The sequence below is a fragment of the Eubalaena glacialis genome, chromosome 18 (assembly GCF_028564815.1).
Source record: "Eubalaena glacialis isolate mEubGla1 chromosome 18, mEubGla1.1.hap2.+ XY, whole genome shotgun sequence".
In the NCBI taxonomy this organism is placed as follows: Eukaryota; Metazoa; Chordata; class Mammalia; order Artiodactyla; family Balaenidae; genus Eubalaena; species Eubalaena glacialis.
The window spans coordinates 60800665-60812673 of NC_083733.1; the positions used below are offsets into that span (position 1 = coordinate 60800665).

General features: G+C 57.4%; 1 protein-coding gene across 3 annotated transcripts; it reads right to left on the reverse strand.

Annotated features, from left to right (window-relative positions):
• Nucleotides 1-3272: 3272 nt before the first annotated feature.
• PTGIR (prostaglandin I2 receptor) lies at nt 3273-7826 on the reverse strand. Of its 3 annotated transcripts, none has more exons than XR_009697832.1 (3): nt 6721-7826; nt 5179-5678; nt 3273-4739 (listed from the first exon to the last, which is right to left on the reverse strand). XR_009697832.1 is itself a non-coding variant. In XM_061172954.1 (2 exons), exons 1-2 carry the CDS (start codon nt 7486-7488, stop codon nt 5292-5294), a joined length of 1155 nt encoding a protein of 384 aa, XP_061028937.1. In that variant the 5' UTR covers nt 7489-7826; the 3' UTR covers nt 3273-5291. The 3 variants fall into 3 exon arrangements, 1 of the variants encoding a protein (XP_061028937.1); XR_009697831.1 differs by having other exon boundaries at nt 3273-4504; nt 4642-5678; XM_061172954.1 differs by having other exon boundaries at nt 3273-5678.
• Nucleotides 7827-12009: the final 4183 nt, after the last annotated feature.

A 12009-nucleotide genomic window follows, 5' to 3' on the forward strand; every position in this document is an offset into this window, starting at 1 on the left:
AGGTAGGCCAGAGACAGCCAGTGGCAAGGCTAGGCTGAGGCTGGGGTCACAACGGTGGAGTCTGAGATGGGAGCTGCCTTCTTAGCAGCCAGGATACCTGTGGAAAATTCTGGTCTTATAGCTGTGAAGAGATAGGTTTTGGTGACTCACAGAATTGGGGGGCTCCAACCCAGCGTGACCACTGCAGTGTCTGTACACTCACTAAGCCTCAGGTCCCACCTCTGTCACTTCCTACCTGATAACCTTGGAGCAGTGACTTCACTTCTCTGAGCCTCAGTTTACCAGTCTGCAAAATGGAGAATAGTAATTGTCTCTCAAAGGAGGATCAGAAAATATTGCGCCGCTTTTTAGACATCGTCTCTTTTACTTCTCACCCAGGCCAGGTTGAGTCCTGATAAAATTTAGTATGCATTTATGACATGCATCCTCCCCAGTGGGCATATGAGCACAAGATAAGTTATCATCAAAAGCTGACAGGAGGGGGCTTCCCTGGTGGTCCAGTGGTTAAGGCTCTGCCCCTCCACTGCAGGGGCGCGGGTTCAAACCCTGGTTGGGAAGTTCTGCGCTGCGAAGTGTGGCCAGAAAAAAAAAAAAAGCTGAAAGGAACGGAGGCGGGGGTCGGGGGGGGCAGCTAAAACCTCTAGCACCACACTTCTTGGAAGTGGGTGAGCTGGGACTTGAACCCCAGATTATTCGCATCCCAAATGCCCACGATTTTAACCACCGCATTGCTTTGCCTGCAGTTCTCTACTGCCCCGTCGTTTATTTTCCCCCTTGGGCCCTGTGTTTTGACTTTTACTCCCATATGGCCTGCATTATTAAAAAGTCATGACTTCCCTTTCCCATTCTTTATTAATCACAGACACAGAGATGGCACTCTGCGCTGCTAATGACATGGGCAGGCAGGGAGGGGCAAGCATCAGCTGATGCTTGCTGTGGAAGTCATTTCCAACTCAGGCTCACAGATCCTCTGAGCCAGCTCAAAACCTGTCCTGAGAAAGTGACTACCAGGGGGACACATCGGGAGGTGCCCAACTGGGGCCCACAGGAGGGAAATCCAGGTTCCCCTCACCTCCCAGAGGGGAGCTCCAATGCAGTGGCTCTGGAACCACTTCTAAGTGTCATGCCCAGTGTGGCCAGCAGGTGGGGCAGTGACCACAGAAGGCCCAAGAGCAGCAACTCCCGGGGACTGGCCAGGGTGTATATGTGTGTGCATGCCTAAGTTCCATCTGTGCTCGAAAGTCAGAAATGAATCAAGAAATGAAGATAAAAGTGCATAAAGTCTCCTTGAGGGAGACAGACCCGTTCCCAGCGTATCACTTCTTGACCCCAACACCAGACCAGAGCGGGCGCCTCCCTTTCACTGTGTTCTCGGTACATTCCGCGGCTTGTAAATTTGTATTTTTGTGGCCTATTGTAATACATATTTCTGTGATTATTAAATTCTCACCACCACTGAATTGTGAGCGAGGTAGGGCCAAGGCGGTGTCAGTCACTGCTATTTCCCCAGCAGGCACAGAGCAGCCGTGGGTCCAGAGCTGGCTCAAGGGAATGTGTGTTGAATGAATGAATGAGACGAAAGAAAGGAGGCATCAGAAGCCAGAGTCAGAACTGTGAGCACAACAGAAACACCCTTCTTTACTTGCTTCACTTTCTTCCAATCCTCAGGTCCTGGCTCAGCCATCTCCTCCTCCAAGAAGCCCTCCCTGATGTCCCCCAAGACTCCACCCTTCCCAACATCCAGCCCTGCCCACTCTGAACTGTGAGCTCCAGGAGAGCAGGGCCAAGGCTGTCTGTCCCTGCCATGTCCCCAGCATCATACGGACAAAACCTGACATACAGTAAGCCTTCAATCAGAGCCTGCTGAATGAATGAACAAACGTCTGTGCCACAACAGGCTGCAGTGAGGACCACTGTGGAACCCCAGATGCGCTGAGAGCGCCTGAGAGGAGTGATTAAGTCTTCAAGGAGGAAGAATAGCCTAAGCAGGAACTTGAAGGGCAAGGGAGCTTTTGATGGATGCAGAAGGGGAAACACTCTCACGGGAAGGGTGAGCTCAGTGAGCTAAGAGGTGGAGGCCCCAAAGGTCATGGGCTCTTTGGGGAAACCTCGGTTGTCTGCTGTGGCCAAGCAGAGAGCGTGGGAGTTGGCCTCCGGGCAGTGGGAGCCCTTGGAGCTCGGCAGGCAGGGGAGGAACCATTCAGACAGGACCTCCAGACAGGACCATAGCAGCCAGCGGAGAGGCTACCCGGGCAGTCAGGGGTCAGGAACCAGCCAAGAGAGGAGCTTCCAAATCATCCTGGAGGGGCCGAGGGAGTTGTTTGAAAACCCGCGCCCTGGCAGACAGTGTAGACATCCAGGCCAGAGCTGGTGGGGGGTCTAAGATAAACAGTGGGATGCAGAGGAGGGGGCAGATTCCTGGATGTTAGGCCTGGTGGGTAAAAGTCAGCAGAAAACCAGCTTCAACACTTAATCCTCTCCTCCCCTTAATCCACATCCGAAAAATAGGACTGATAATGGCACCCACCTTTGGTGAGGATGCTGTGGGTTCAAAAGCCCAGCCCTGCACTGCCATTCAGCGAATGCTGAGGCCAGAACTGACCCACCTTCCAGGGGCGGCACAGAGAGAGGAGGCAAGCGTGCCCCCCATCCCCGGGGTCTTGCCTGGACAGGCAGCCCTGCCCCACCTCGACTCCTGCCTGAAACGCAGCCCCTCCATCCCATCCCTTCCGCACGGTCCTCCAGGGGCACCTTTGGGCTGGTTCCCACTGAGGCTGGGCCAGGATTGGTAACAAAGACCGGACCCCACCTGATGTTTCTTGAACTGTTTTTTGGTTTGTTTTGGTACAAGTCAAATTTTTACTATTAAATTCAAGCAACAGGACTTCCCTGGTGGCGCAGTGGTTAAGAATCCGCCTGCCAATGTGGGGGACACGGGTTCAATCCCTAGTCTGGGAAGATCCCACATGCTGCAGAGCAACTAAGCCCGTGTGCCACAACTACTGAAGCCCGCGTGCCTAGAGCCCATGCTCCGCAACAAGAGAAGCCACCGCAATGAGAAGCCCGCGCACCGCAACGGAGAGTAGCCCCCGCTCGCCACAACTAGAGAAAGCCCACGTGCAGCAACGAAGACCCAATGCAGCCAAAAATAAATAAATAAAATAAAATAAAATATTTTAAAAATAAATGAAAAATAAATTCAAGCGATACAATATTACTCTGGCAAGACTGCTATAAAAGTTTCTAAACTTCCTCAATTTTTTTTTCCGTATTACATTTTTTTTTATTGTGGTAAAATACCCATAACACAAAATGTACCATTTTAACCATCTTAAAAAGTACAATTCAGTGACATTTAGTACATTCACGATGTTGTACAACCACTGCTGCTATCTAGTTCCAGGACATTTTCATCACCCCAAAAGGAAACCCCATACCCATTAAGCAGTCGTTTGACCTGTTTTTAACTCTCGCAGACACCCCTTCAAATGAAACATAATGTCTGGTGGGAAGAAGTCAAAACAATGGAGAAAAGTGTTTTCAAACCGCATTTGCCCAGATGCCAAAGACCACTACAATAGCCACAACAACAACAACGGCAGTAACAGTAACACATATTGTGGGCTTTACTCCAGGCCCTGTGCTAAATTGCTTTTCGGGGGAATTAATCCTCAGCACAGCCTTGTAAGCTAAGTATTAGATTATGATCACCATTCTACGCAAAAGGAAACCAAAGCAAACTCATCAGCCCAGCAGTGATCTGAGCTAAGGAGATAAAAAGATAGACCAGGGACTTCCCTGGTGGTCCAGTGGTTAGGACTCTGGGCTTCCACTGCAGGGGGCACGGTTTCCATGGCTGGTCAGGGAACTAAGATCCCGCAAGCAGCGAGGCACGGCCAAAAAAAAAACAACCTTGGAACCCTCACAAACCCAGCTCCACCTGCAGGCTGAGCTTTCTCCTGGGGCTGGTGATGGCCCTCTCCGGACCTTGATTCCAGCCTGGGTAGAAGGGCTCTAATAATAGCAGCCTGGAGCGGGAGGGTGCAATTCACGAGCGGAGGACTCACTTTAGCCACCTCTATTGTCTTTATAGGAAGCTCATGCCTCATCTACTCCTCCAGCCCTCCTCAGGGGCAGATTTATTGTTTTAACCCTGAAGCCAAGTGAGAAAGGGGAACCCAGGGCTTGGGGTGAGTCTGGGGGCTTTCCCATTCACCTCCTCCCACCACCAAAAGTACCACTTCCTTTCATGTTCACTCCTGGAAAACCCTGAGGGCAGGGGATGGCAACGAGAAGGGGGGAGGGGTGGATGGCTGGACATCACCCCAGCAATCAGAAGGGGAACTGAAGGCTGGAAATCACCCCAGAGGAGTCCAGGGTGGGGCCGAGACTGCTCTGTGTCCCCAGCACCTGGTAGAGTCAGCGCCCACTATTTGTTGAATGAATGAATGAATGAATGACATTTTTGTGGCAGTTCCCAGGACACAGGCGGTGAAGTGATGCTCTGCGAGGGGGCATAGGGACAGGCACAGGACTTAGGTCTGAGTTCTTGGGCCGTCCCTGGGTTCCGTACCTCCCACCGCTTCATTCTCCAGCTTCTCCCCCAGCCCAGGGCCCCACCATCCACATCTTGCAACTCACCAAGCCATGCAGTTTCCAGGCACCTGTCCAGTGGTGTCACCCACAATGCAACAGTCTCCCCTTCTTCACCTCCCCTGCGGGGACCAGGCCTCCCAAGTCTGATGGGGAATCAGAAGTAAAGGGAAGCAGGGAGCTTGTTGGAGAATCCTGGGCTCCCATGAGGCAGAGAGAGGGTGGCTCTTGCAGTGGACTGGGAGAGGGCAGGGCTGTCCGCCGGGGGTTTGGGGTGGGCATCCAGGGCACCCTGAATGAATGAGGATCAGAGCCAGAAGCCTCACCAGATGAGACCTGAGTGCACAGAAGCTGCTGGGAACTTTTCTGCCTTCTAAATATTTAGACAGTGAGATGGATGGGCAAAGCGAGGGCCAGACCAGGCCACCCAGGCCACCGGATATTTTGAGAGAACTGCTCTTTTTATGCTCCAGGATAATTGTTTCCTCTCCCTCTCTCCCTCCTCCCACAGCCCATCGTGGCCACCCTGAAGGAGGAGAAATAGCAGCTGATCACCCCCTGAATCCAGGGGGTCAACATTCTGACCGGCTGGGCTCCAGGATCCATCTCTGGGCTTGTCCACCCGCAGCCATCGGTCATGTCCCTGAATTTCTGGCTCCTGCTCCCGGAAGACAGGGCAGGAGATCACGGGGCAGATGTCAGCAGAGGGAGCAGGCTGTCGCGGACCCCACTTCGGACGGTGTTCCCACGGTGCTGCTGGATGGCTGTGGGACAGGCAAGGGTGCCCCCTGCCCCTCGCCCCAGGCTGACAAATGCACCCAGCTCCCTTCCTTCCCCCCGAGAGCAGTGGGGGCCCTTGAGCCCTTCCTCCCCGAGGCCGGCTGGGAGAGGGACGTCTGCAAGTTGCCCTGGCCGGGCCTCGGGCACAAGCAACAGAACCAGAGCTTGAGCCGCTGGAAGACGGCCTTGCGGAAAAGGATGAAGACCCAGGGGTCCAGGATGGGGTTGAAGGCATTGAAACGGAAAGCGAGGAGGTCCCCCATCTCACTGCTGTCCGGGGCGATGGCCTGGGTGAAGCCGCGGATCTGAGGGCAGAGTGAGGGTGTCAAGCAGCACCCACGAGTCCTCTGCCCCCACCCACACCCCACCCTCGATCCCCTCCCCCCACTTGCTCATTGGCAGAAATGAGGGAGGGGTGGCCTGTTGGAAGGGGCAGGAAATAAGATAAGATGAAAATTAACAAACAAGTGCGTCCGGGGAGCAGAGGGAGAGAAAGCCCCAGGAGACAGCCAGCAAAGCCCTAGAGGGAGAGAGATGGGGCGGTAGGGCTGGGTCCCAGGGCTGTGTCTGTGTGTGTCCAGTTTCTGAGTCCTCTGTAACCCCCAAAGGTTTGATGACCCTCAGATCTAGCCCAGCCCTTGTGTTTTACAGAAAGAGAAACCAAGGCCCAGAGTATAGACAGGATGACTGGGTGCCACAGGACCAAGGTTGGCCCTGCTGCAATTTGGGAGGGGCAGGGCAGGAGTTCCTGCAGGAAAGGGGCGAGGCCAGGAGATGCCAAGGGCAGACTCATGGGTGGGGCTGGGGAAGTGGGGAGCATGGTGGCGGGGAGATCAGACTCTGGCATCAGAGGAGCCCAGGGTGCAGACCTGCCTCTGCGTGATCATGGGCAAAAGATATCATCACCCCTCATCTGTAAAAAGGGTGACAGGGCAGAGACTTCGTCACATTTCTTGCTAAATGCTTGTGGAATAGATGCATAAGATCATTTTGGAGATTATCGGAGAAAGGATTTCTAAACCACTGAGCACAGGGTGGACAGAGAGCAATGAATGGCGGATCTTATTATCATTGCAGGGGTAGGAGAAGGTTGGTGGGGGGTGGAATTGGTAGGGTTGGGGGGCTAGAGATGTGGAAGGGGGAGACAAGGGTCAGAAGGAGTCAAATGGGGCCGAAGCAAATGGGGAGATTTCTCCAGCAAGTTGGGAGTTGTTTGACTCTGGACAAAGCCTCTCACCTCTTTGGGTCTCAGTTTCCCCATCTGTGAAATGGGTACAAACGACGGAGGATGGCGCTGGGCTCTGCCTTCCTGCCCACCGCCCACCCCGATCTGCCGAGGGGACTCACCGTGAGAGGCAGGGAGCACACGGCCATGATGCCCGTCATGAGGGCCAGCAGAATCAGGTGATCAACCTCATCTTCGCCCGCCCGGGGGCCGGGGACCAGCGAGCCGTGGTGGCGCCTCTGCTGGCGGTACATGCGGCAGAGGCTGAGGGTGACCGAGCCGTTGCAGAGGATGATGGCGGCCACCAGCAGGGCCACGAGGCTGGCGTAGGCCAGCGAGAATGCGCAGCCGCCCAGCTCGGCCGAGCGCATACGGATGAAGCACCAGCTGCCCGGGCAGTACTGCTGGTGTTGGCCCAGGCCCAGCAGGGGCAGCGAGCAGAAGACGGTGCAGAAGGCGTAGATGGCGGGCAGCGCCAGGCGGGCGCGGCGCGGCCCGTCCAGCTGGGCGTAGAGGTAGGGGTGGCTGAGCGCCAGGCAGCGCTCCACGGCCATGGCGAAGAGGATGAGCGTGGAGGCCAGGCCGAAGAAGGTCATGGCGAAGGCGAAGGCATCGCACAGCGCCGGGCGGCCCCGGGCCAGGCCCAGCAGCGAGCTGTTGCGGGCGTAGGCCGCGAACACCGCCGGGCTCAGGAAGCACGTGCCCAGCAGGTCGGTGACCGCCAGCCCGGTGACCAGCACCGCGAAGGCCGAGGAGCGTGACCGTCGCCGCGCCCCCAAGATGCCCAGCGCCAGCCCGTTGCCCACCACGCCCGCCACGAACATCAGGGCGCTGGTGGCCGGGCCCACCGAGTCCCGCACGTACGTGAGGTTCTGGCACGAATCCGCCATCCCCGGTCTCCCGCAGCCGCCCGGGCCGGCAGGGTCCCCGCGGTGGGAGGTGGCGACGGAGGGGTAGCCGGGTCCGCCCCTGCGACGCCCACCACCGCGCTCCCCTCCCCGGGGTCCTCGCTGCAGTTGGAGGTGGGGGGGAGGGAGGGTCCCAGTCAACCCACCGCAATTCTTGTTGTGCGACCGTCCGTCTATTTCTATTTCTCTCCCCTCTGTCTTCCCCAGGCTCCCGTACTCTCTCTCGCTTTCCCTTATTTCTTTCTTTCCCTACATCTGTCTCTCTGTCTAGTCTTTTCCTCTTCAAGCCCCTAGTTCTTTCCTTCTCTGTCTCTGTCCCCTCCCTGGTCCACCCCCTCTGCCTCCCTCCCTCCCTCCCTCTCTCTCTCCTGACAGCCGTCTATTCCCTTCTCTGCGTTTCTGCTTTCCCAGCCCCTCCTCACTGCATCTCTGCGGTCTCTCTCAGCTCCTCCTCTGTCCCCTCGCTCCTTCTCCGGGGTCTTGCTCGCTGGGTCCCTCTCCGAGTGTCAGATTCTCCCTAATTCCCTCCCTCCTCCCTCCCTTCCTACTCATCTTGCCTGCTCACCCCGGCTTTTTCATTTCCTCTCTCTGCCCCACGTTCCCGCCCCCTGCTTTCTCCAGAGGGCCCTGGCCTCCGTCCCCGCCTTCCCTGGCACGCTCCCTCCATCCCCTCTCCCCAAGACATCCATCTCCCGCCTCCACCTCCCCCTCCCTGTGTCCTCTCACGGTCCCCATCACCGAGCCACCTGCCACCTCGAACACTCAGGACTCTGCCAGCTTTCTTCCCTTCCCAGCGTCGGCCCGGGTGGGGATCACCTGAGTCATCATCACCCTGGAGTTGGGAGCTTGCCAGCAGGGACCTGGGCGGGACCTGAGGGGCACAGTTGACTAGTCTGCAAGGCTGTCTGGGGTGGCTTCTGGCATCTATTCTGGGCTCAGGCCCCGTGGGGTTAGAACATTGCCCAAGGATTGAGAAATGACCAGGAAATTCCTGCCTGATGTAGTGTTTTCCAGGCACTACTGAGCTTTCTTTTCCCTGGACACAGTTCACTCCTTCCATGAGCCCTGGGGAGGGGGTGTGGGGGGAGGAGAGACTTGGCATCTGCTGGTAGGGGACCGGCGCCCCCCCGCCAGGATTTCCACTGCTCAGTATCAAAGGGGAGCACCCTCCCGCCCTCTTGCCTCTCACCCTAGCACTCCCAGGCCTCAGGCCAAGCTCTGGTGACCTTGACTTCAAGGAATAATATTTTAGCCACAGACAGCCGTCCAGGGCTCCAACACTGCCGTTCCTTAATTTCTCCCACTCCTCCACAAACACATCACCAGCCGCAGAGCCGCCACCCTCCAGCCAGTGTGATCAGCCTGTGTGTCCCAGACGCCAGCACAGCGGTCACCAGTCCCTGTTGCCACTGAGCCCATGGCTTCCCATGCAGCCTCCCAACCCATAAGGGCCAGATGGGACCTCAAAGACCTTCTCAGACACCTCTTGTTTTTCAGGGAGTCAGTTTAAATGCAGAGATGACAAATTCAAGGTCTCACTCCATTTGACTGGAGTTTCTGTCCCAAATCGACCACCTCCTTGCTATGGGATAGTCCCAGGCCAGGATGGGAAGCCAGTGGACCTCAGTTTCCTAATCTGTACAATGGGCTTCATGGGCCTGGTGGCTGACCATGGCCAGTGGCCCATCCCAGACCCCTCTTTGTAACAAGGAGAGAGCCTGTGTACATACTGTATCCCATCCAAGGCCAGGAAGGATGCTCCTGACCCCAAGGACTGGACGTTGGGCAGCTACAGACTTCCCCTCTCCGTCGCCATGCCACCCCCGCCTCCATGACCACAATCCCTTCCCCCCTCCCCCTCCTCCATCTCCCTATCACCCATGCCCAGCTGGCACCCCCAGCTTCCGCCAGGATGGATGCCCCAGCTCCAGCCACACCAGGGGCTCCGAGAATGACCACTCAGCCCCACTCTGAGGGCGCCTGTGTGTGTGTGTGTCTCAGGCCTCCTGGCCACGTGGTACCGCCCTCACTCTCTTCGATCCCAGGCAGAGCAGAGGGAACTCAGGAAGTTCTATCACATTAATGAAGGATGATGCCTGGCAGGCTTGCGTCCTGTCTCTGCATCAGGGATGTTGCAGGGGTGCCGGAGGAGGTGGGGGTGGAGCTCTGGTTCCTGGAACTTCCCTCCCACTGGCTTCCTGCCCCCACCAGGCACTGCTGAGCGTTCAGAAAGTCCACGCTGCTCCCATGCCCAGCGGGGCCTCAGACAGGCCCCCCCACAGGCCTCAGTTTCCCCACCTTTGCCGCTGGGAGCCGGGAGCGCTGGCGACCCTGGCATCAGTTCTGGGCTCCAGAGCAGGCAGGAGAGGTGGCAACTGTAACTCATTCCTAAGGAGAGGACTAAGGGTCCCTGGGGTTCGTGCCAGTGTTGGACACGCTTACCCCACGACAAGGGCACAAAGCGTTCCCCTTCCACCCAGGTGCCCTGGGGTGAGAGGTCACCCCAGCTGGGCTGGGCTGGGGATGGGGTGGCTTCCGGGGGTGGGAAGAGCTGTGGGAAGGAACTGCTCTGGATGGGTGAGTCAGCACCTCCCCCTGCCACGAGTCAGGCCTCCCCAGAGGGACCCTGGGGCAGCGCCACAGAAGAGAGAGGACAGCCCAGAGACAACTGGAAATGGACACACAGCTCTGGGAGGGGGGGAAGAACGGATACCTGGGAGGGGGTGTGCTAGGGACTGTGGATGTGTGAACTTCATGTGTGGGTTTGTGTGACCTAAGCGAGCATCGTATCAGCCTAGTGAGTGTGATGTGTGTGTGTGTGTGTGTGTGTCAGTGGAGGGCATTCTTTCCTCTAAGGTCTCTTTGTGCATCTGTGTCTACTGGTGCGTCCATGCGTGTCTGTTTATTGGGGCCCACCTGTTTCTTTATGGCTGTGTTGGCCCACGTGGGTCTCTAAGCCTCGATGTTCTTCATCAAATGGCTGCCATGCCCTTGGGATGTTGTTGGAAGGTCAGAGACGGAATTCACCCTGCCTGCCTCTAGGAAGTCCTCAAACAGCTACCGTTGGTGTTGTTATTCATCCAGCGAACCCTAACCCACTCACCGTGTGCCAAGGGCTGGGGGCGCAGAGGGGCTCAGAGGGCACCATCCGATGGGGGCGCGGTCCCAAACGGCAAGCGACAAGTGATGGGAGAGGAAGGTCATAGCTGGAGCCTGGGCAGGCCCTCAGCTGAGTCATTCCATCTGGGTGGGTGTCCTCAAGAGGGCAAGCACCAACCAGGGCAGGAAATGGAACCGGGATGGGCTCTTCCACACCTGCCGCCAGCACCTCCTGCTGTCTGCCCAGGCCTGCCTGACCTAAGATGCCAGCCCGCCCTGCGCCCGACCCTCTCCTGGCTCCCTGGTTTCTGTCCTTCTGGCCCTGCCCTGGGAGGAAGCTGGCCTCACCTCGTACCCCACACACGCCACCAGCTGCTCACGCCTGCCAGGCCCGCCTGTCGCCTGTGCCCACTCACTGCTGTGAGAAGCCGCTGTGTGTCCATCCTGACCCATCCTTCCTTAGCAGGTCCCAGCCGCTCCAGCTAGGGGCCAGTTTTCTCTGCCCGCCGCCGTTCCCTCTCCGGCTCCTGGTGTCCCTGCTCTGTCGCTCCTTTCCCACCTTTGCCTGGGCTGTGCACCTCACCTGAGATCCCCTCACTTCTGTCCTTCAAGGCCCCCTTTGAACCCCTCCAGCCCCTCCTGAAGTCATCCATCGACTCCTCCCACTCCATCCTCAAGCCCCAGCTGACCAGGTGACATCACTTCTCCATGCCGGTCTTCCATGTCTGTAAAATGGGGATAAACAGAGTCTTTTGGGGGCTACCGTGAGAATTAAGGGAGATGGGGCTTGTGAAACCGGACTCCCAATAAGTGATGGCCGTGATTATGGCTCCTTCTGGCTCTGGGCTGCCCCACCCCTTATCCCCGGCCCCTCAGTGCCAAGCACATGGGTGGGGTGTGGAGGGAGGACAGCTGGGTGGGGCAGCCCCCAGCCCTGGGGTTTGGGGTGAAGTGGGAGAGAACTGCTGGGCGCAAGCACTACTCCAGGCGTTCACCTCTCTGCCTCTTGGCCTGGCTCTGACTCCAGCCTGGGCCTGACCCCAGAGCTGACTTCAGAGCTGGGGGTGGCAGGAAAGAGCAGCGGGTAACCAGAAGCGGGTGCTACGGAGTCATACCCGCTAATGAGGTTATCTGGTTTGCAGGCTGGTCACCCAGGACCTGCTCTGGCTTCTCCCTTCTGGCTTCTCCTCCCTTCCAGCCTCAGTCTGGGTGCAGGCTCACCCAGCACCCCCTCCTTCTCCAGGCAGACATTTCCTCCCACTCCCTGCCCCGCACCAGGTCAGCCAGCCCCACTTGCTTCTCCCCAGCTTCCATTCCCCGAGACCAGCTCCAAGATCCCAGGGCTCAAAGGATCTAAATCCCAACAGTCCAGGCTCAAGAAATCTTTACACCCCTGAAGTGCCG

What these genes read in the sequence shown, in the direction of transcription:
- PTGIR (XM_061172954.1), bottom strand. Translation starts at nt 7,488, where the DNA reads ATGGCGGATTCGTGCCAGAACCTCACGTACGTGCGGGACTCGGTGGGC. An exon ending in TGTGCTCCCTGCCTCTCACG is followed by an intron (nt 5,679 to 6,720) that starts GTGAGTCCCCTC and finishes CTCTGCCCTCAG; the next exon opens with ATCCGCGGCTTCACCCAGGC.